The sequence below is a fragment of the Ornithorhynchus anatinus genome, chromosome 2 (assembly GCF_004115215.2).
Source record: "Ornithorhynchus anatinus isolate Pmale09 chromosome 2, mOrnAna1.pri.v4, whole genome shotgun sequence".
NCBI lineage: Eukaryota > Metazoa > Chordata > Mammalia > Monotremata > Ornithorhynchidae > Ornithorhynchus > Ornithorhynchus anatinus.
This window is the reverse complement of record NC_041729.1, coordinates 44,126,338-44,150,394: the sequence shown is the minus strand read 5'-3', so window position 1 is coordinate 44,150,394 and position 24,057 is coordinate 44,126,338. Positions and strand designations below refer to the sequence as shown.

At 40.4% G+C, this 24,057-nt stretch overlaps 1 protein-coding gene across 7 annotated transcripts in view; it reads left to right on the top strand.

Annotated features, from left to right (window-relative positions):
• LOC100080669 (transformation/transcription domain associated protein) overlaps positions 1 to 24,057 on the top strand; it is a 161,312-nt gene that overhangs the window by 112,991 nt on the left and 24,264 nt on the right. For all 7 annotated transcript variants that reach the window (XM_029058767.2, XM_029058766.2, XM_029058772.1 and 4 more), the window contains 8 exons: positions 1,161 to 1,356; positions 2,077 to 2,342; positions 2,924 to 3,024; positions 8,330 to 8,531; positions 12,216 to 12,380; positions 14,118 to 14,208; positions 19,183 to 19,382; positions 20,029 to 20,290. In XM_029058767.2, coding sequence (XP_028914600.1) covers positions 1,161 to 1,356; positions 2,077 to 2,342; positions 2,924 to 3,024; positions 8,330 to 8,531; positions 12,216 to 12,380; positions 14,118 to 14,208; positions 19,183 to 19,382; positions 20,029 to 20,290 — 1,483 coding nt within the window. The remainder of the gene's footprint in view (positions 1 to 1,160; positions 1,357 to 2,076; positions 2,343 to 2,923; positions 3,025 to 8,329; positions 8,532 to 12,215; positions 12,381 to 14,117; positions 14,209 to 19,182; positions 19,383 to 20,028; positions 20,291 to 24,057) is intronic.

Below are 24,057 nucleotides of genomic sequence, written 5' to 3'. Positions count from 1 at the left end.
ACAGGCTTATTCCCCACTTAAAGATGAGGTAGCTAAGGAATAGAGAAATTGAGTGGTCTGCTTTGTGACCTTGGGCAAATAAGACAAGTGGTGGAGCCAGAATTAGAATACAAGTCCTTCTGACTCACAGGCCCATTTTCTATCCACTAGGCCACCCTGCTCCTGTTCTGTTTATGTTGATTATGCCACAATTTGATAAAGAACTAGACCTGAAATTCCAGTAAAAGCAGCAAAGCCTAGTGGATAAGCACAAACCCAACAATTTATGTATTATCTTAATATAAAATCAATAGACTACCTCTAATTTTACATATATTGCAGTTATTGTCAGGGTTTATATTTTTATAAATGTGCTGACAGGCTGAAAATCATATATAGCTTAAGTGCTGTTTTTTTCAGGTTTTTTAGAATTAAAAATTATGGTACAATAATTCTCTCAGTTATATTTGAGTGCTTAGTGTGTGCAAAGCACTGTACTAAGCTGTTGGGAGAGTACAATATAAGAATAAACAGACACATTCCTTGCCCACAATGACGTTAAAGGCTAGAAGGGGGAACAGACATTAATATAAAGAAATTATTACAGATAAGTAAATAAGTGCTTTGAGGCTGGAGGTGTTAATTCACTTTTTTTTATATTTCCGAAGAGTAAATAAATCCGATACTGATTCAAAGTGGGATTTCATTATGAGATTTCTGTTGCACCTTAATGAAGTCTTACTTAAAACATTCTATTTAAAGGCTCAAGAGCCCATTATTTTCCCCATGAATTAGTTCTTACATACAGTACTGCAGAACATATTCCAAGCCCTATTGCGTGAACAGTGTTGTGTAAAATTGTGGATGGTGAATGTGTCTACCAACTCTGTCATATTGTACTTTGCCAAGTGCTTATACAGTGCTCTGCACAGAATAAGCGCTCAATAAATATGCTTGATTGCTAAAGCTTGTGAAGTTTCATCTATCCCCCTGAATACACAGAATTGAGAGGTGTGCATGACTGAGTCATTTGTTATATAATTTCATCATAAAGCAAGGGGGAGACCTTTTTGAAACACAACAGAGTCTTCAATGAAATCGATGCACTTTGGTTTTCCTAGCATTCATCTTTAAGAAAGCTTTTTTTTTTTTTTTTTGTAATTTCCATTTCTCCCATTTAGGCAGCACAACAGATCATAGAACTTCAGGAAGCAGCCCAAATCAATGCCGGTTTGCAGCCAACTAACCTGGGGAGGAACAACAGCCTGCATGACATGAAGACTGTGGTAAAAACCTGGAGGAACAGGTTGCCCATTGTGTCAGATGATTTATCTCACTGGAGCAGCATTTTCATGTGGAGACAGCATCATTACCAGGGTAAACCTACCTGGTCCAGCATGCATTCATCATGTAATTTTCCAGACAACCCACTGTTTTTAAAAAAGACTGATGTTATCAGCATGTCACATTTTTCTAGTTAGAACTGAGTCCCTCTAGACTGTAAGCTCATTGTGGGCAGGGAACATGACTCTTTATTTTTATATTGGTATTCTCCCAAGCGCTTAATACAGTACTCTGCACCCCGTAAGCACTCAATAAATGCGATGAAATGAATGAATGAATGAATGAATGAATCACACAGATGACCTGCTCGCAAGAATCAGTGGCAAGAATCATGTGGTGCCTGGTAATGTGCTACCCCAGGCCTTTGGTTCTGGCTGCCATTTTGTTTCTTGCCACTGAAGGTGAGCTAGAGCTACTGATGGGAATCGCAGGCTGAAGGTGGTTTTTCAAGGCAGCATACTTCTGGTGTACTCTCCCAAGTGCTTAGGCCCTGCAAAGAGGAAGGGCCCGGTAAATGCAATAAATACTACTGATGGACCACTGATTATATTCAGCACAGTGAGTTAGGCACGTTCATTTTTCAATTGAAAGCAAATGATTCAAAGCAAAAGACAGAATGAGTTTGAATCCATCCCAGTTTCCATTTTCATTAGCCATTTGTCGTTATAATTATGAAAATCTGTGTTTGGGCCTCTTTGATTCTCCTATGTAATTGTTTTAGCTGTACTAAAAGCTCATTCCTTTGCTTTCTAGCTATTGTAACCGCCTATGAGAATAGTTCACAGCACGACCCCAGTTCTAACAATGCTATGCTTGGGGTCCATGCGTCAGCTTCGGCAATTATCCAGTATGGCAAAATCGCTCGGAAACAAGGGTTGGTCAATGTGGCTCTGGACATTCTAAGTCGTATTCACACGATTCCTACTGTACCGATTGTGGATTGCTTTCAGAAGATTCGACAGCAAGTCAAGTGTTACCTCCAGCTGGCTGGAGTCATGGGCAAAAATGAATGTATGCAGGTATAGTAGTGCCAAGTTGAATTTCCAACAAATGTATTAACAATAAGCTGTAAGAAAATGTGTATAATATTAAAAAGTATAGTTATGGCAAAGGTATAAATTCTACCTTTAAAATAATTTTAATTTAAGGGCAAAAGTCAGTTAAATTCGGTCCACAAGGAGCATTTTGAAATATCATAAGCTTTGCTTCATCCTCAGTTTTCTAGTCAAGGTAAAAATATTTACAAAATTCAAGAATTAAATGCATATAAGTAGTTAATAGCACAGTGGAGACTATATTAGCATAAGCAAGTGAAAGCCAGCCAGGAAAAATGATGAGTTAATAATGCAGAGATAAGGAGTTAGTGCTACAATTTGGCAATTAGTGACTAGGTTAAAATATTTCTTAATATTAGTAGACTAATGATTGAGGGAAAGTGCAGTGTCTTCAGAATTCATTTTAATAATGATCCCTTAGAAGCCAGATTGCAAGGAGATCACTGTCTTAACAGATCTTCTAAGGAAGTCATTTCTTTATTTGTCTTAAGAATTTGTCATGTGTGTGATCTTTTTTCCTTGTCCCATGCAATTCCTTTTAACAGGGGCTTGAAGTTATTGAATCCACAAATTTGAAGTACTTTACAAAGGAGATGACTGCTGAATTCTATGCACTGAAGGGAATGTTCTTGGCTCAGATTAACAAGTATGTATTCGGAAATAGGTTCATTTTCCCAAAAAACCTTGGAAAAATCAATTTGAAGACTTTTGAGATTTTTTTTTTTTGGAAACAGTAGCATTCAGACCTAGTCCTATCAACAAAAATGATTGATGCAGTATGACCTGTCGGATAGAGAATTGGACCAGCATGTATATTCTGCTTCTGTTGCTTGACTGGTGTCTCTTCTTCCTGTGATTCAGTGGTTTGCCAAGAGGATTCCCTGAGACAGCTTGCCCCTTGATGCCACGGCTGGCTGTATTCTGGTCATGTTCAGATACTGCTCATGGACAGGACTTAGTGCTAACTCCGCCCTCCCACCCTTCCCCGGTTCCATGCCCCCATACATTACAGCTAAGGTAAACGGGAGATTATAGGGATATGAACATAAGTGCCATGGGGATGGGGGTGAGGTGAATTATCAGTTCAATTCAATTGTATTTATTGAGCGCTTACTGTGTGCAGAGCACTGTACTAAGGGCTTGATGATAACACTGGTATTTATTAAGCGCTTACTATGTGCCAAGCACTGTTCTAAGCGCTGGGGTAGATACAAGGTTATCAGGTTGTCTCACGTGGGGCTCACAGTCTTTATCCCCATTTTACAGATGAGGTAACTGAGGCACAGAGAAGTGAAGTGATTTGCCTAAAGTCACACAGCCAACAAGTGGTGAAGCTGGGATTAGAACCCACGTCCTCTGACTCCCAAGCCCGTGCTTTTTCCACTAAGCCACGCTGAGTGCTTACGGGGTTCAGATCAAGTGCACAGGCAGTGAAGAAGGGAGGGCAAATAGGAGGAATCAGGGATTTGTCAGGGCTCTTGGAGGACATGTGAAAAGTAGCACGGCATAGTGGAGAGAGCATGGCCTGGGAGTCAGAAGGTCATGGATTCTAATCCTGGTTTCGCCACTTGTCTGCTATGTGACCTTGGGCAAGTCACTTCACTTCTCTGAGCCTCAGTTACCTCATCTGTAAATGGGGGTTGAGACTGTGAGCCCCACATGGGCTCCGATTTGCAATCTGATTTGCTTTGTATTCACCGTAGCACTTAGTACAGTGCCCAATGCATATAAGAAATACCATAACTATTTAACAAATACCAGAGTTATTTAATTAGGGCTTTGAAGATAGTGAGAGTAGTGGTCTGTTGGATGTGAAAGAGGAGAGAGTTGCAGGCCAGAGGGAGAACATGGGCAAGGGTTCAGTGGCAAGACAGATGAGATCAAGGTACACTGAGTAGTTTGGCACTAGAGGAGCAAAGTATGTATATTCGTTTGTGGTAGGAGATCAGTGAGGTAACATTACAGCTGAGTTTGTGTCTTTTAGAAAGAAAAAGAAAGAAAAAGAGGCTATGTCTGAGATAGTAGAACCAAATTGTTTCTAGTGGGGAATTGGGTCTGAACAGTGAGAAATGCTATAGCTAAGTTATTTTATTCGAGCTTATCAAAACCAGATTGTCTTGTTCTTTAATAAAAAATACAATCTCTTCACTGTCACATTGAGGTTAAGTTAAAAATAATAAAAATGTTAAGTAGTGAGAAAATAAGATTGTTTCACTAATGGTAAGCAATCTTCATTCCCCACATTTTTAAGGCTCATTATTGTTAAGCCTAGTGTAGTCCCGTACATTATGAGCACGAGTCCTCAAAACAATTGAAACTGGAAGTATCTTAGGAAAATAAGGAAGGCTATACAGCTTCTCTTTCATAGTTTTAAATACTTACTGAACGCAAGGTTCAGGATTCCAAGGCTGTTGCTTTATCCGGAAATGGGATGAAGTCATCAGTGTGGTGAGGCATTCAAGTGCATGGGAGACTAGGACTTTGGTTTTAGAGTATATACTGTATATTTAATAGCCAGTTGCCTTTTGTTCCCAGAAAAAAGACTATGGAAAATTTAGTACTTGATGATCTATCCAAAATGCATCTGATTAATTAAAGTCAGACTCCTCTTAATGCTACAGCTCTGAGGAATGTCTGACACCTTTCCAAGTCATAAATTTAGCAGGAAAGCTAGAGGTTACAGGTGAGGGTACACCTTCTTTGCCCCCTAATCTGTGAACAAGGTGAAGGAAGTAACATGGAAAGAGTCCTCAGAGGTGTCATGGTGATCGATAACCTGGGCAAGAGGGAAGAAAGCAGAGGCTCATGACAAATCCTGTTGTTAGAAATGGAAAGTAGTGATAAAGTGAGTCATTTATCAGACTGCTGCCATAATAATCTGTTCCAGAAAGGCACAACCTAGGTCAGAGAAAGCTGTTAAAGGAAAATAAAGTGTCTGTGTATTACTGAAGCTAATTAGCTTTTTATTAAGATATGATAGACAAGGTTATTAGCATCGTCTTTTTCATAATGCTAGTCATTTTAATTACATAGTTTTAAGACCCCTAATTTTTTCCTTAAAATAAGACATCTGTGACTTGAGTACACTGTCAGGTTTTTATAAACAACAAACAAAAAGTGCTGAACTTTTGAATTTTTTTTACCATTCAAATTAAAGAAAAACTTATGCTCTACAGTAGGCTTAAGAATTTCTGGAGAACATTAAAGCTCATTTTCATTTAATATTGTACTTCAAGAGTGAAAGGAATAAATTTAGGACAAGAGTGTATTGATTAAATTCTTATAAATTGTACTTGTTTTAATTCCTAGTTGACCTAGCCCATAACTATGGTTCTGGGAGAAACAAGATTAAGTTCCAATCAGTCAGTCAGTGGTATTTGTTGAGTGCTTACTGTGTGCAGAGTGCTGTACTAAGCACTTGGGGGAGTACAGTATTTCAGAGTTGGCAGGCACGTTTGCTAGAGACAAAGCAGTTAGAATCTAGAGATCTGTTCCACATGAGTTGTCGTAGGCATACCCAGTGTGATCTTCAGCTGCTGGAGGAATTTCTGGTGAGAGAGGCAAAGAAAGATGAAATGACATTTGCCTGTTCATTCTGCTACTAGAGTTTGAAGTAGTTATTTGCAAGAGCTCCAGCAGATCATCGAGAAGCAGCGTGGCTCAGTGGAAAGAGCACGGGCTTTGGAGTCAGGGCTCATGAGTTCGAATCCCAGCTCGGCCACTTGTCAGCTGTGTGACTGTGGGCAAGTCACTTAGCTTCTCTGTGCCTCAGTTCCCTCATCTGTAAAATGGGGATTAAGACTGTGAGCCCCACGTGGGACAACCTGATTCCCCTGTGTCTACCCCAGCGCTTAGAACAGTGCTCGGCACATAGTAAGCGCTTAACAAATACCAACATTATTATTATTATTATTATCATCCTGGGGGAAGGCCCTAATGGAACTTTTTTTCCTTTATTCCTGCTGCTAGTATTTGATTGGCTATAAAGATTAGAAATGAGAAACGATAAATCATAAATAGTTGTAAGATGTGGTTATTTGTGTTAACTACTATGCCCCTACTAGCATTCCATAATGACACCTTAACTCCAGAGTGTTAGACCTTTCATCATTGGAAAAAAAATAAAGTGGTTGAGAGACATGAGTCTTTGGTTTTGGGTCCGGCTTTGGATTTATGGGAGGTATCAGTTTTGAAGTATGCAGAAGAAAGGGCTATGCACATAGGCTCTCAAAATGTTATTGAAGCTTATCAAAAATGGATAATAGAGAAGATGATGTGAGATTTTAGAATTTGAAAAAGAAAGTTTTTGATCCGTTATTCTTGTAGTAAGTGCTTACTGTGTGCCAAGCACTGTGCTAAGCGCTGGGGTAGAGGCAAATTAATAAAGTTGAACGCAGTCCCTGTTCCTCATGGTGCTCACACTCTGTTATAAAAGTCGTAGGGAATTTGAATTGGGTCTCTTATAGAGAGCCATACTTTGTGTAAGAAGGAGTATTCAATAATATTTGAATGCTTGGGAGAGTACAGTATAACAGAGTAGATAGACAAGTTCCCTGCCCATAAGGAGCTGACAGTCTAGCGGGGTAGACAGACATTAGTATAAGTAAATTATGGATATGTGCATAAATACTGTGGGATTGAGGATAGGGTGAATAAAGGTTCTGTGATAAACAGTTCTGTGAATCAGTAACTTCTCTCAATCCAGTAGATGGAGCACAGAACATTGTGTTTGTGTAACATGAAAAGAATATGGCTTACGAGCATCACAGAAAAGAGGGAGAATATTTAAAATACAATAGAATGGAGTGATCATAGGGATCTAGTGAACAAATCTTTTTCAGTTTTTTAGATGTAAGTAGAATTCAGTGATTTCCTTCCTTGATAGACTTGGTAATGTGAGAAAATTAAACTTAAAGCTCTAGAGTGATCTGCTTAGATTTGATGCTTAAAATTTAGAAAATTAATATAATCAGTGGCTTTATTTTCTTGACATTGCAGTGGTTTGATTTTACTGAAGAAAAGTAATTTCATATGTATTGTGAAATCAGAACTACCATACAATTTGAAGTGTGTGAACTTGTGGACAGGGAATGTAACCACTGACTCTGTTATAGTGTACTCTCCTAAGTGCTTAGGACAATGCTCTGCACACAATAAGTCCTTATATAGGATTGATTGATTGAAGTGTTGATAGCGAATGCATTTTTTCTAGTTGAACAGTAGCTTCATGCTGTTTTTGCTATTAGCTTATCCACCCTCATCACCCTCTTCATGTAATCTTTGTCTTTGGAGTTTCAGTATTATTTTATTATTGACCACAGAGGAACAGTGCTTTGATTCTCAATGAAATGGTGATATTACCTTTGTGACATCTATTTCTCTTCCCATTTTTCCCCTCAATTTTCTCAAACTTTGATTTTTTTTTTTTTTTTTGCTTGACTGACATTATAATTGTTGCCCTCAATAGCACAAATCTCCCAGCTGGCATGGTTTGGGTTCTGTAGGGAATGTGTCTATCCATTGTTATATTGTGCTCTCCTATGTGCTGAGTACAGTGCTTTGCACCAGTAAATATGATTGAATGAATTATTTTCAGGTTCCAAAGTAGATTGCCATTTGTAAAGTCTTCAGAAGTGTTTGAAAGACCGATCAGAAAGAGTGACTGGCAAAGCGGAGAAGTTGCTAAATGCCAAAATGAGTTTATTTTTGCTTTGGCAGAAGAGTTACTGTTGAGGCCGGTGCGACAGTTGGAAATCAGATGGTCTAATTTTTATATCTTAACACTCACGTGACTTACATGAGTCACGCTTCAAAGATAACTGTAACCGTTTCTTTATTTAAAAGCAAAAACCCATAAATCACTGTCAAGTTATGATTGTTTTTTTTTTTTTTAGGTCACTTGACATTGATCCTAACGGAAAACAATTTAAAAATATTCCTTGCATTTGCAGGTCTGAAGAAGCGAACAAAGCATTTTCAGCAGCTGTTCAGATGCATGATGTGTTGGTGAAGGCCTGGGCCATGTGGGGTGATTATCTGGAGAACATATTTGTCAAGGAACGGCAACTTCACTTAGGTGTATCTGCCATTACCTGTTACCTCCATGCATGTCGTCATCAGAATGAAAGCAAATCGAGGAAATATTTGGCCAAGGTAAGTCTGGGGAAATTTTCATGGGTCAGTGGAAAAGCAGCATCACCTATTGAAAAGAGCACAGGCCTGGAATACTTGTGTTGGGTTCTGATTCCAGCTCCACCACTAGTCTACTGTGTGACCTTGGGCAGGTCACTTCACTGAGTGCCTCAGTTTCTTCATCTATAAAATGGGGATTAAATCCTACTCCATCAATCAATAGTATTGATATACAGAGCACTACACTAAGCATTTGGGAGACTACAGTTCAGCAGGATTAGCAGGTACATTTATTCCCTGTCTGTAACGACTTTACAGTCTAGGGGTTGTGACGTAGACTGTGAGAGCCATGTGGGACAGGGACTTTGTCTGACCTAATCATCTTGTATCAATCCCAGTGCTTAGTAAAGTGCTTGTCACATAGTGAGTGCTTCACAAGTACTATGATTATAATTATTATTAGTGGGTCTTTCACCATTCAAACCCTCCCAACTGTGGGAGATGTCAAACTGAACTTGCTACATAAAGGTCAGTTTTTTCTTATAAAAGACTCAGGAGCCTGTTCTCATTGTAAGGGAAGGAGGTAGGGTTTTGATGGAGTAAGGGAGCTGAATCTTTTAGGTGGCTGCATTTGAGAGGCCAAGAATTCTGAAAACTGTCAGCAAAATCAGAAAAGATCTCATTACTTCCCTTTCCTTCTCCACTTCCCTTACTCTATCTCCTCCTTTCTGTCATTCCTATTTCCCCAAGTCTTGGTTTCAGTCAACCCACTGGTATTTATTGAGCGCTTACTGTGTGTAAAGCACTACTAAGTGCTTGGGAAAGTTCAATACATTAGAATTGGTAGTCACCCACATTCCTGCTCACAAGGAGCTTAGAACCTAGAAGGGGAGACAGGCATTAAAGTAAAGTAATTTAAAGTTAGAAGAAATGGCAGAGTGTGTGGATGTGTACATAAATGCTGTGTGGCTGAGGGCGAGGTGAATATCAAGTATTTTAGAGATACAGATCCAACTGTCCATCTATCAAATGGGGCTAAAATACTTGTTCTCCCTCCCTCTTAGATTGTGACACCAGGCTTTGTCTGGTCTGATCAGAGCAACTAGTATCTAACCTAGGATAACACGTGTCACATAGTAATGGCTTAACGGATGTCATCATTATTGTACTCGATCTGCCACACCCCACTAGTAGGTATTCAGACAGCCAGATTACTCTCCTCCCAGGGGTTGACAGACGCAGAGTGGAGGGGGAGTTGAGGAAAAGGAGGGCTTAGTCTGGGAAGTCTTCTTGGAGGAGGTGAGCCTTCAGTAGGGATTTGAAGGGGGAAGTGAAATTATGTGAATCTCCTTTTTTTTTTCTCTGCTGCAGTATTTAAGTAAATGAAGAATTAGATGTTTGCGTCTTTAAGATTGAACAGTTGGATACTTTCCTACACAGTGTAGTGGAGGGAAAGTAAAATAACTGGAATCACTAGAATGATCGATGTAGTCAACTTGTTTTTCGTTTTGAGGTTAGCCCTGGTGAATGTAATTAAGGGCTATATCTGGTAAACAGTTTTATTTCTTGAGTTATTAGCTGTGGGTAGTCTTTTTTGCCAAAGAGCTCAAAACCCATAGTGCTCTTTGTATAATAAAATTGGAACGCATTTTAAATTAAAAAATAACAAAAACAGTTAAATGGGAGGAAGAAACAAGAAGGAAAATCTGGGAAACAAGAGGAGGGTAGAAGGGTGGGAGAAATCAATAAAGCTAATAGGCTAAATAGTGAAGCCTTCCTTCCTTGCTCCTGCCATTTGAAATCACTATTTTTAAGGCAGGAGATAGAGGCTACCAGGTGGAGTTTAGCGTACTAAAAATGGTACTTCATGGTTCTGTATTTAGATTGTTATAAGTCTAAATGATCAATATAAATAACGTATGACAGTTATACCAACACCTGCCTTATATTTGAGCATCTCTACAAATATTAAGTATTGGCTCAAACAGGGCAGCTCCTAAGGTTCCCATGGAGAACAGATTACTGGCCTTGCATGTCTTTTTCCATCACAGTTCCCCATATGCACAGCAACCCAGTCTGTGCTATCACTTTGGAACACAAAAGTTGAGCATTCCTCCCCTTCCAAAATTCCTTTCTTCACGTACCCTCTTTCTCCTCCTCCTCCTTCTCCTCCGCCACTCCCCACTCCCCATTCCGGAGAATAACACTATGGCCCTCAGTCAGTCAGTCCGTGGTATTTGAGTGCTTGTGTGCGGAGAACACTGTACTGAGCAGAGAGGATGATTTGCAGAGGGGACCAGAAAAGATGCTCAGGGGAACAGAAAAGGGATCCCTTGCACATTGTGCCCATGGAAATACAGTAGTGCACCTTCTCTGGCCTCCTCTGCAAATCATGTTTTCTCCTCTACGTCTTAGCTGAACCGTAGCACAACTGTACCATGGGACGGCAACTACCCTCTCCATTTAGCACTTGTACAAGCAACAAGGACGTCAGCACAAATGTCGCCCAGTGTTACTGCTGCCTACCCGGGCAGGAGAGTGGGCAAAATGCCAACAGCATGTTGGCCAGGGCCGCATCCACAGAAGTGCTTTCATGAGCCCCTGGAAGGAACTATGTTTGTGTAAGTGCTGCACTTACCCGGTATATGAAATTCTTGGCATTAGGATGATAAAGCTCATCAGTAATATGCCAGTTAATTTAAAAAAAAAAAAAGGGAATCTCAAAGCTGTAGAAATTGTTACCTTGCTGATTCAAAAGCAACTTTCCAGATATAAAATACTACTAACAACTTATTCTACCCCGTCACTGGAATTAAATAGGGGTTCGTGTTTTATGATTCAAATGTGCAGGTTAAGACACTTCAATCCCAAATTCATTTTAAGATGCTACAATTGGTTTACCCATGTCAGTGATCTGCCTATGAATTGCTCAGGTGCTCAACATGAAAATGATGATGATGATGGTATTTAAGCGCTTTCTGTATGCCAAGCATTGTTCTAAGCGCTGGCACTGTTCTACGCGCTGAATGCCAAGTGTGCTTGCTGTTCTGACAGACGTAGGAAGATATTGAGAAGCAGCATGATCTAGTGGCAAGTGCACAGGACAAGGAGATGGGAGACCTGGGTTTTAATCCTGCCTCCTCCACTTGCCCGCTGTGTGACTGTGGGCAAGTTTAGAACTTCTCTGGAGAGAGGCCTTCCCTGATTAAGCCCTCCTTTCCTCTTCTCCTATTCCCTTCTGCGTCATCCTGTCTTGCTTCCTTTATTCCTCACACCCCCAGCCCCCCAGCACTTAAATACATATCTTTAATTTCTTTCTATTAAAGTCTGACTCCCCCTCTAGGCTGTAAGGTCATTGTGGGCAGGGAATGTGTCCGTTTATTGTTATATTGTATTCTCCCAAGTGCTTAATACCATGTTCTGCACTCAGTAAGTGCTCAATAAATATGGTTGACTGACTGATTAAATGAAATTCCATCTATGAAATAACTTCATAGTACTAAGTTCAATTAAAGGAATTGAGGATTTTTTCCATTTTTCAAGAGGACATGTGGATATAAGCTTAGATGCAATGTACTGTTCATTAATTTGTTTTCATTGGCATCGCATCGAAATGTCTCAGGTGAGCATTTCCCTCATTTTGGTTTGTATCATCAGCGTGTGAAATAAACTTGACCATTGGAAATGTTTTTTCCTTTCCTTTAGGTCCTGTGGCTATTGAGTTTTGATGATGATAAAAACACATTAGCTGATGCAGTTGACAAATACTGTATTGGAGTACCACCCATTCAGTGGCTGGCCTGGATTCCTCAGCTGTTAACCTGCTTGGTTGGATCAGAGGGGAAGCTTCTTTTGAACCTTATTAGTCAGGTAGGATTGTTGTGGTATAGCTCATTACTTTTCTTTGCTCATCGTTCTTTTCTGGGCATTTGTGTGGGTGCTTGTACTCTCAGGGTATTAAAAGTATATCTTAAGAGCCTTGAAATTTCAAGGTTTCCTTTGCCAAAACAATTTAAAGTTTGTGCTCCCCAAGAGGGCGCAGATAATTTTCATGTGAATCCTGGTTTCCGAGATGAAATGAATTCCCATTATCTTATTACCAGTCTAGTAAATCATTGCCTCTGTGGAATTGTAATCTTTCTTTGGTTCCAGTAAAATGATGAAAGGTATGAATGTTTGTGTAAATACATGTGCAGTTATAATGTTCCATAAGGTTAGGACTAGACCGCTTAAAGGTAATTTTGGAGCAGATCTGTGATATGTCAAAATAATATAATTGATCACTACAGTATACAAGGAGGTTTCTAGATGATATAAAGACCAAATCCCCACTCTGAAGAGTGTCGGTCTCATGAGGTTGTAGGAAGCAAGTCCTTGGGAATGAGGAGGGAGGTTGCTGTTTGAGCAGAACTTTCAACTGCCTGTCAATCAATCAGTGGTATTTATTGAACGCATACTTGTGCAGAGCACTGTACTAAGTGCTTGAGAGAGTACAGTACCAACAGAGCTGGTAGAGATATTCCTTGCCTACAAGAAATTTACACTCTAGATGGGGAGATGGACCTAAGAATTTCTAGTCAGGACTGAAAAAACTCCAAATGGCGGCTTTGGGACCTGTCACGTCTTTGAAGCCTGCCTCCGTTTCCACCCCCATACTCAAAATGAAAAATTGGTGGCTATGCTTAAAATCTAGCTGATGGAATTTAGGGTTGGTACAGTCTTATTTTTGTAGAATTAGAATTTTTTTTTTTGAATGTGTATCTTTAAAAACGTGCTGCTCCACCAGATAACATTTTCAGCATTATCTGTCCACATTGCACAAAGTTAGCTTCCAAACTGATTTATTTTTTCATTCAAAAGAAAGTCTCTAAGGGTTTTAATTTTGCTCTTAACCATTATCATGTAGATTCAGTCTAATATTTTTTGATGTTAAATACTGTTATATTTTTGTAAATAACCCTACATTTTCTACTGCAGTTATAATATACATTGTTTCTTTAATTTCATAAATACTGCAGTTAGGTTTAAAGACAAAAAAAGACAGTGTATACTCAGCTTTTTTGGCCGTAGAACTTCAGTTTGGTGAAAATGGTGTCTCCTTACTTTAAGTCGTCATTTTTTAACCTCCCTGCCAGCTTATAAGGAATTTAGTTACTTCTAATGGGCCCAGCGATCACACAGGATTTGGCTTACTGGGAATTGTGGTCAAATTTAAAACCTAATTGGTGTCATTATGTCTGTTTTCTTCTACTGTGTGTGTAAGATCTTTATGCTGAACCTGGTACTCTCACATTTTGCTACTTTCTGATTTGTTAGGCAATACGATAGGTTTTGCATTAACAATCCCCAGGCAGAATTAGGAGAAATGCACCCTTGCAATCTCCTGCATTTTTTTAATAGCATAATGAAAGTGTCTTTTCTCTTTGCTTGTTCAAAGAAACAGGAATATATTGTGATTAAATGACAGTGGTCATTTCTTTAATTCAAACAGTGTACAAATGTTCAAGCTAATTTCCTTGTGCCATAGGATCGATTTCTTTTTAAATCTGATTACCTTTAATTAGGAAGCAAAAGGGTGATTGCTGTTTCCTCTATCTCCCTGAATAGGTTGGAAGAGTATATCCCCAAGCTGTCTACTTCCCCATCAGAACTCTATATTTGACACTGAAAATAGAGCAACGAGAACGCTACAAAAGTGGTGAGATTTCACGCAGCCTTACTTTTCATATTACCTTTGCAACAAGCTGTCAAAAAAAACCCCTCAAAGTTGGGATGTTTGTAAAGAATTTGAAGATCTTTTAATATCAAATGTGCTTCAGTATCTACTCTAGACCTATGTTGTTGCATTATGATTCATTTAAATTCCAAGAAGTCTATTAAAAATTCACTTTCAGGTAGTTCTGGCTTGGTCCGGTGGCATTTACCCATAAAGATGAGAAATGGGCATAGTTGACAAAGCTTACTATCCAACCGAAGCTTAAATATCACCTATATCATGATGTATTTGTTGACACGAATGAGTTAGTTTATAAAGGAAAAAGGTGTAGGGACATTTTAAGTAAGGACCTTTTAAAATTGCAAATATCAACCCCAAAAGTGTAAGGAAGCATGCTAGGGGAAAACCAAAAAACCAAATGGTATGAAATTGAGTGATCCTCCCAAGGTTTCTCAAAGGTATAATTTATGATTCTATTAGTTAAACTGTGGGCATTTCCATAACCATATCGTGACTGTGCTCCACCAAGAATTTAGTTCCAAGTCCCGATGGTAGATCACTATTGGAAATGTATCTTTGACTGCTCAGTGGGTGTATAGCAAGGCAAATGGTGGGACCGAATGAAGAATTGTTTCTGAAGAAATATTCAGTACTGCATAGCTGTGTACTACCAGTGTGCAAAAAATACATTTCCCCAATTCCAGCTCATCCATATAATTATTATTATTATTCATTCACTCAGTTGTATTTATTGAGTGCTAACTATGTGCAAAGCACTATACTGAGTGCTTGGGAAAGTACAATGTAACAATAGACACATTCCTTGCCCACAAGGACCATACAGTCTAGAGGAGGGAGACAGACATCAATACAGATAAATGTTAGATATGTATGTAAATGCTGTGGGGCTGGAGGAGGGAGGGAAGAACAAAGGGAACAAGTCAGGGTGACGAAGAAGGGAGTAGGAGAAGAGGAAAAGGGGGGGGGGGGGCCCTAGTCTGGGAAGTCCTCTTGGAGGAGATGTGCCCTCAATAAGGCTTTGAAGTGAGGGAGAGTAATTGTCTGATTTATTTGAGGAGGGAGGGAGTTCCAGGCCAGAGGCAGGTTGTGAGTAAGGCGTTGGCAGCGAGACAGGTGAGAGCGAGGCACAGTGAGAGGGTTAGGATTAGAGGAGCGAAGTATGCGGGCTGGGTTGTAGAAGAAGAGTAATGAGGTGAGGTAGGAAGGGGCAAGGTGGTGGAGTGCTTTAAAGCCAATGATGAGTTTTTGTTTGCTGAGTTGGATGGGCAACCACTAGAGTTTTTGATGAGCGGGGTAACATGCCCTAAATATTTTTGTAGAAAAATGATCTGGGAAGCAGAATGAAGTATGAACTGGAGTGGGGAGAGACAGGATGCTGGGAAATCAGCAGGGAGTTTGATGCAGTAGTCCAGATGGGGTAGGATGATTGATTGTATTCATATGGTAGGAGTTTGGGTGGAGAGGAAGGGGCAGATTTTAGCAATGTTATGAAGGTGGGACAGATATAATTTAGTGATGGATTGAATATGTGGGTTGAGTGAAGGAGAGGAGTTTGGATAACATCAAGGTTATGGTCTTGTGAAACCGGAAGGTTAGTAGTGCCATAGTCTACAGTGATGGGACAGTCACAGGAAGGACAGGGTTTGGGTGGGAAGATAAGGAGTTCTGTTTTGGACATGTTCAGCCTGAGGTGTCAGGAGGACATCCAAGTAGAGATGTCTTGAAGGCAAGAGGAACTGTGAGATTGCAGAGAGGGAGAGAGAACAGGACTGGAGTTGTAGATTTGGCAAAACCCGCATAGAGATGGTAGTTGAAGCTATGGGAGTGAATCAGTTCTCCAAGGCACTGGGTGTAGATGGAGAATAGAAGTGGACACAGAACTGAACCTTGAGGGACCTCCTCTGTTAGGGAATAGGAGCCTGCGAAGGAGACTGAAAATGAATGGCCGGAGAGATAAGAGGAGAACCAGGAGAGGACACAGAGTCACTGATGCTAAGGTTGGATAATGTTTCCAAACACTTACTTTGCAAGAAGCCCTGTACAAAGCACTGGGATAAGATCCAAGATAATCAGGTAGAACATAGTCTGTGTCCCACATGGGACTCACACTAATTATTCAGAATGATTCACAAACTAGAGAAAGCTAACAAAATGGGCACCTCGGAATAGTGGAATTCGGGATAGGCTATACTTTCCGGAATTAGGGGCTGTCACTTCTCTCCATTGTCCCCTTTTCCCAAGTTTCCAGAACCCCTGTTCAAATCCTCGGCTGATGCAAGAGGGTTGACTCCCCTGACTTGTTTCCTTAGTTATTAGTTTCTCCCCTGACATCCTGTGATTTTCAGGCAGCTGTATCATCTTGCGTTCAGCGACCTTCATGCTTTATATCATGTTCACCAAGTTGGTTCCGACTGTTTTTTTCAGGCCCAAATCCCCTCAACAAATTCTGAACCAAAAACAAATGTCTGATTTAGTCACTTGCCCAGGTGTTTCACTGACTGAACCAATTCTTACATCTCTACCCTTAGACAGGGACAGGCAGCATAGGACCTATAATATCATGACCTGTTTATGGAGACTGGAGCATAATAATTGTGGCATTTGTTAGGCACATACTGTGTGCCAAGCACTGTACTGAAGTAGATATAAAATAATCAGGTTGGACAATCCCTATCGCCCATGGGGCTCAAAGTCAAAGTAGGAGATAGGTCAGGCCTGGAATCCCCATTTTATAGATGAGGAAACTCAAGGACAGAGAAGTAAAGCGACTTGCCCAAAGTCACATAGCAAATAAGTGCAAGAGCCAGGATTAGAACCCAGGTCCTCTGACTCGCAATCAATCAATTGTTTTTACTGAGCACTTGCTATATGCAGAGCACTGTACTGAGCGCTTGGGAGCGTACAGTATAACAGAGTTGGTCAACATATTCCCTGCCCACAATGAACTTACAGTTACTCTGCTGCCCCTACCAATTTGTGTTGTTTTGAACTCTCCCAAGCGCTTAGTACTGTGGAAGCAGCGTGGCTCAGTGGAAAGAGCATGGGCTTGGGAATCAGAGGTCATGGGTTTGAATCCCGGCTCTGCCACTTGTCAGCTGTGTGACTGTGGGCAAGTCACTAACTTCTCTGTGCCTCAGTTGCCTCATCTGTAAAATGGAGATTAAGACTGTGACCCCCGCTTCCACTTGTCCACACCAGCATTTTTGGAACTACAAACTGCATAGTGTTGTTTACAGTGCTTGGCTTCAGCACACAGGAACTTAAGATCTGAAAGAGCCTTTACCCTTCCGTCCCTGAGCAGAATCTACAGTTCAGTTCCTGGGCAACAGGTGGAATTTATCAGTGGAGTTTTATTACTATGTTATTGTTATTACGATTATTGTCATATGATCAGAACATTGTGGGGTTTTTGCAGGGGGTTGGGTTTTTTTTATTTTTTTTTCAAGTCCAGCCTGCAATAAAAATTGCTCTACACATTGGTCTTAGCAGTGTTCCCTTTCAGATTTCCCTTAAGCATGCCAGCATTGCATTTCCCGTATTAGCCTAGACAAGTCCAACTTGCTACTTATCAGCCAGTCGTATTTTTTGAGCACTTATTGTGTGTGATGAGTACTGTAGTAAGTGTTTGGGAGAGTACAGAAAGGCAGACAATTTCCATGCCCACAAGGAGCTTACAGTCTAGTCTGCTTCCTGTTAGATCCTTACCTCGGTCCACATCCGTACTCATTAGTAATTCCCGTCGGTTCTGCCACACCACAGTGCACTCAACCACCTTTATTTCTCAGTGGTTCATGTTGCAGTGTTTCACACCATAGGTTGTCCCTGCCTCTCAGCCTCGTGTAGCTACAGGAGTGACCTCCACAACACCCCACAGTTAAAGTTGGGAGCGGCTCTACCTCCCAAATTCAGAGTTCTTGAAGACAACGTCCTAAAAGGTTGACCTTATGAGACAAATGATACCTTATGGTTCAATATTCAGGTGGGCATGGGTTCTAATCCCGGCCCCACCACTTAATAATGTTGGTATTTGTTAAGTGCTTACTATGTGCCGAGCACTGTTCTAAGCGCTGGGGTAGACACAGAGGAATCAGGATGTCCCACGTGGGGCTCACACTCTTAATCCCCATTTTACAGATGAGGTAACTGAGGCACAGAGAAGTTAAGTGACTTGCCCACAGTCACACAGCTGACAAGTGGCAGAGCTGGGATTCGAACTCATGACCTCTGACTCCAAAGCCCAGGCTCTTTCCACTGAGCCACGCTGCTCCTCTACTTGTCTGCTTTGTGACCTTGGGCGAGTCACTTAATTTCTCTGTGCCTCAATTTCCTTATCTGTAAAATGGAGATTAAGACTGTGTGCCCTATGTGAGACAGGGACTGTGTTCAATCTGATTACCTTTCATCTACCCCAGCACTTAGAACAATGTCTGGTACTTAGTAAGTGCTTAACAGATACCATAATCATTATTAGTATCTATTCATGCAAATCTTCGGTGTTTAGAGAAATGTCTTACTCAAGTATGATTGGGTGAAATGCCAAAATTAAATATTTTTAATTCCCAAATATAGATTCCTATGAATTTTGTTACTATTATGGTATTAAGTGCTAACTATGTGTAAAGTGCTGGGGGTAGATACAAGTTAATCAAGCTGGACACAGTCCTTGTCCCACATAGAGTTCTCAGAGTTAAGTAGGAGGGAGAACTTGTCTTTTATTGTTCGGTAGTGCCTTCACCTCTGTTGCTGTGGGTATTTGAAGATTTACAACTCAGAAAGCAGGGAGCACAAAGTAAATGTGTAAGACTGAAGATTAATCGATCCTGAATAGCCCAATCTAAAATTTAAAACTGAAATTTTAGTTCAGCATTCACATGGCCCCAGTGGCACCTCTGCAGGTTCTGTGGCTAACCCTCCACTCGTGGGTTTTCTTTGCAGATTCCGGACAGCAGCAGCCGAGTTCAGTGGGTAATCAGTCCCATTCCGCCTCCGATCCGGGGCCGATAAGGGCCACGGCACCAATGTGGCGCTGCAGCAGAATTATGCACATGCAGCGGGAGCTGCATCCAACTCTCCTGTCCTCTTTGGAAGGCATTGTAGATCAGATGGTCTGGTTCAGAGAAAATTGGCACGAAGAGGTATGGGACCTGAACTAAGAATTGTATCCATTTATTAAGGGCTCAACCAAATACACTCTTTGCTTATTTACCCCTCGGTGGTGGCTGACGACTGCCTCCTCTTTTATTCTGGGTGGGATTTTCTAAACAACAGCAGGAGGCAATCAGGGAGTGACCAGAAGACTTCAGACAGGCTAGAGGAGCCAGACGGAGAGCAGACCACCATGTGGTGATTTCGTTTAAGTGGTAAAACATTTCGGTTTTCTTGAACCCTTCATGTGTACATTAATGAGTGTGGGTAGCACATTATTTGTACATAGTCCAAAGTACCGAAGTGGTTACATAGTCTTTGGTTTTATGTATTTAATAAATATACGGTCTGGCAGATAACCTAGGTGGCTACTTCTCTAAACAGAAGGTATCATGTGAATGATTTATTGTTTTAAATAGAAGATGAAAGAGAAGGCACAAGGCCTGAACCCTCTGAACTGGAGAGAGTAAAATCACCTTTTCTTGAGAATGATGTGAGGTAAATTGCCTCTTATTAGGTGCCTTATTTAAGGAATTCAGTTTTGCCCATTCTGAACTTACAAAATATCAAGTGCATATTCTCCCATGTTAAGGGAATCCATTTTAATGCAGATATGATTTTTTTTTTTCCAATTAGGTTCTCAGACAGCTACAACAAGGCCTGGCAAAATGCTATTCGGTTGCTTTTGAGAAGAGTGGAGCCGTTTCCGATGCCAAAATTACCCCCCACACCCTAAATTTTGTCAAGAAATTGGTCAGCACCTTTGGCGTGGGCTTGGAGAATGTCTCGAACGTCTCCACCATGTTTTCCAGTGCGGCTTCAGAGTCCTTGGCTAGAAGAGCTCAAGCAACAGCTCAAGATCCTGTCTTTCAGAAACTGAAAGGGCAGTTCACAACAGGTAAGCTCTTTTTTTGGTTGGGGGAGGGAAGGGTGTTTGTCTTTAGAAAAAATTGGGACCGGAAACAAAATGAAGAAATGGCAAATCTTCAAACAATTCACCAGTAAATTTCAGTATATTATCATTTCTAGAAACCCAAATCTGTCATGAAAAAAAAACCTGGGCAGGTGGAGCAGCTTCTTCTGCTCCAGTTAGAGCCTGATTGACCAGAAAGGAGATCAGGGATCTGCTCTTATCCACTCTTAGCTGGGTTGCAGCTCATCAGTGGAGCTGGGCTGCAGCTCCTCAGCGGGTTCCCTCGCTTCCTACGAGTTCCACCTTTCATATGCCGGGGCCCAGCTTCACTTGGGCTCATCAGCTGTGCAAGACACTGTGGCCTTTCCCTCCCCTGGAAATGAGTGAGGAGCTAGGCGTGAGGTTCAAACCGGACACTGTGCTTAGTGTATGGAATTTCCTCATTGAATTAATTATGCAGAAAATGAAATCAAAATTTTTACTGTAGTAGAGTCCAAACATGCACGAGCAGATTTTGGAAGTTAATTTCCTTTTGTAGCAAAAAATGTATTACAGTTTGTTTTAACTGCATTTCTAGGCTACATGTACTATCACTTTTTAAATGATTTAAATAAGCACTTTTTTATTGTCCTCATTTCCTATTTTTAATAGATGCTTTTTTGTCTAAAGATCTCACACTTACTGCTTTCTCTCCAATCTGAAAGAAGTAGAAGTGTAAAATTTAGGCTACCTGAGTGAATTAGGACTGTAAAAGTTCTAGGGCCTTGCCTAATGTTTCTAAACTCACACACCTGTACTTCCTTTCCTCAGAGCTGCCCCTCTGAAAGTACTTTCATAAATGTATTGAAATCTATTTTTTTATTTGCTTTGAAGTGCCTCAAGATTTGTTATTATTAAATTCTAATGATACTTTTAATCACTGTTCACTGTAAATACTGAAAGTTTTGGAGTGAAAATGAATGTTCAGTGGTTGATCAAAGCATGCTAGTACTTTTGCTCTTTGAGGTTTGCTGTAGATTAAGTTTTTTGAAAGTTGAGTTCTAATCCAGGTTGGCTGTAAGGGAGGATGATTTACTTGATTTTAATCCATCATTGGGCAGCGATGGTCTCTATGTGTTGCTGAATTGTACATCCCAAGCGCTTAGTAGAGTGCTCTGCATATAGTAAGTGCTCAATAAATACTATTGAATGAATGAATGAATAATCTAGGTTTCCAGTTAAAGTCTGTCTGTAATTTGCAGTCAGCCCTGTTTATTGAGCGCTCATTGTGTGTAGAGCAGTATATTAATCTTGGGACAGTACAGTAAACAGAGTTGGTAGATGTTCCCTGCTCACAACGAGCTTACAGTTTAGAGAGGAAGACAGACATTAATATAAATAATAAATTATGGTTATGAACATAAGTGCTGAGGAAGGGATGAATAAAGGATGCAAATCCAAGTGCAAGGGTGATGCAGAAGGGAGAGGGAGAAGAGGAAATGAAAGCTTAGTCAGGGAAGACCTCCTATAAGGAAATGTGCCTTCAATAAGGCTTCTTTCCTCACTCCTTACCATAGTCTCCCTCCTCCCCCTTGGAGAAGAAAAAAATGAAATTAGAATTTCTGGAGTAAGTGTGTAAGAATTAATAGATCATGAAAGTAATAGTTGGGGACCACTCTTGTGACATCACCCAAGCTCTTTTGTAAGAGCCCTTTTGTAAGTTCTGATTATCAACATTCTTCCATTCAATATCCAGAAACGGTTTTCATTTAGAGATTTTTTTATTTTAAACAAGGCACTATGAAAATAAGAAGCAGTTTTTTTCTTCCACTCAATGCATCATAAAAATATCCACTTAAATATTATTCTAATGAATTAAAGTTTGCTTCTATCCCATTTCTAGAAATGAATGAACTGAGAGATAATTATGTACCTAAATATATCAAATGTAATTTTGGCTGTTGTAGCATATGAAATGGATAAATCCATCTGTCATATCTTAGTGGGGTTTTTCTTCATTCTTTTTTATTCAGTTTTTGGCAAGTATCCATAAATCTTTAGACTAACTCAGGGATCAGTACTGACTCCAACCTCTCTCAGTTCTTTAGGATTCAGGAGGATTGCAGAAACTGGCTAAATTAAGTGAATGCAATACAAATCATGGATAAACAGTGCTGTGAATGTTCATTACATTTCCATCATCCAATCTTGAAATAGTTTTCTTATATCTGTTTAATAATAATAATGTTGGTATTTGTTAAGCGCTTACTATGTGCCGAGCACTGTTCTAAGCGCTGGGGTAGACACAAGGGAATCAGGTTGTCCCACGTGGGGCTCACAGTCTTAAGCCCCATTTTACAGATGAGGTAACTGAGGCACAGAGAAGTTAAGTGACTTGCCCACAGTCACACAGCTGACAAGTGGCAGAGCCGGGATTCGAACCCATGACCTCTAACTCCAAAGCCCGTGCTCTTTACACTGAGCCATGCTGTTTATGAACTTGTATGACAGGAATAAAATAATTTGGTATTTTCTGTGTCATTAGAGAAGTAGTGTGGTGTAGTGGAAAGAGCATAGGTCTCAGAGTTAGAGGACCTGGGTTCTAATCCTAGCTTTGCCGTGTTTCTGCTATGTGACCTTTGGCAAGTCATTTCACTTCCTCTGTGCCTCAGTTCCCTCAGCCGCAAAATGGGGTTTCAATACCTGTTCTCCCTCCTATTTAGACAGCATGGGACCTGATAATCATTTATCTACCCTAGTGTTTAGTAAGCTGCTTGGCACATAATAAGCATTTTAAAAGTACAATTATTTTTAGTAATATTATTATTATTCCTTTCTTCCAAAAAAAGTCTGAAAGCATCAGTTTTCACTGAGATGTAGTATTTCTATATAAGAACCAAAGAACCGAATATTCTTAATTTCTTCAGTGTGCAGATTAATTAAATAGGCTACTCAGAATGGAGAGTTAGAGTATAGCCACACACCTAGACCCGACTGGATTAAATTGAACAAACTCCCTTTTCATCTCCTTGAATAAAGATCAGAATTCAATCGTACTTGAGCACTTACTGTGTGCAGAGCACTGTACTATGCTTTGGGGAGAGTACAACCGAGTAAGGAGCTTACAGTCTAGAGGGTGAGACAGACATAAATAACTACATTGTGAATATGCACGGAACTGCTGTGGGAATGAGCATAGGGCAAATATCAAGTGTTTAAAAGGTACAGATGTTAGTATTGTAAGGGTGCGGATCTAAGAAAAAGACCTGTTAAATGCCTCCCTCTAGGCCTATAATCACACACTGTAGAAAGTGTCAGACACTGACAGCAAGGACCTCCCTAGAGATTTTCATCTCCAGCCCTCCCCCTCCATCAACTCTTATGGTACAGGTCATTTGTATATTCAACCCTTCTGCATCTTCAGGTTTCATTTGGTGTACAAGGGGCAGAGGAAAGAATGAAAAGTATAATACAATATGTTCAGGACTATAATTGCTTTTGGGTCTCAAACTGTATCAGTTTCCTGATTCACGTTTGTAAAAGGTGACCAGTTCCACAAACCAAACCTACTTACCCGTTGTCAACTAGAGTGATTCTTCACTCCTAAGGGGGAGGTCATTTAGCTACCGTGTCCTATTCTTGCAAATGAATAATTGGATAGGGGTTTCCACAGATTGAATTACAGAAATATAGGTCAGCTATTGAGAAGGTGATTTTGGCTAAGGGCCGCCATTGAGGAGGATGAGGCAGACAGGGCTACCTCATTCTTAGGC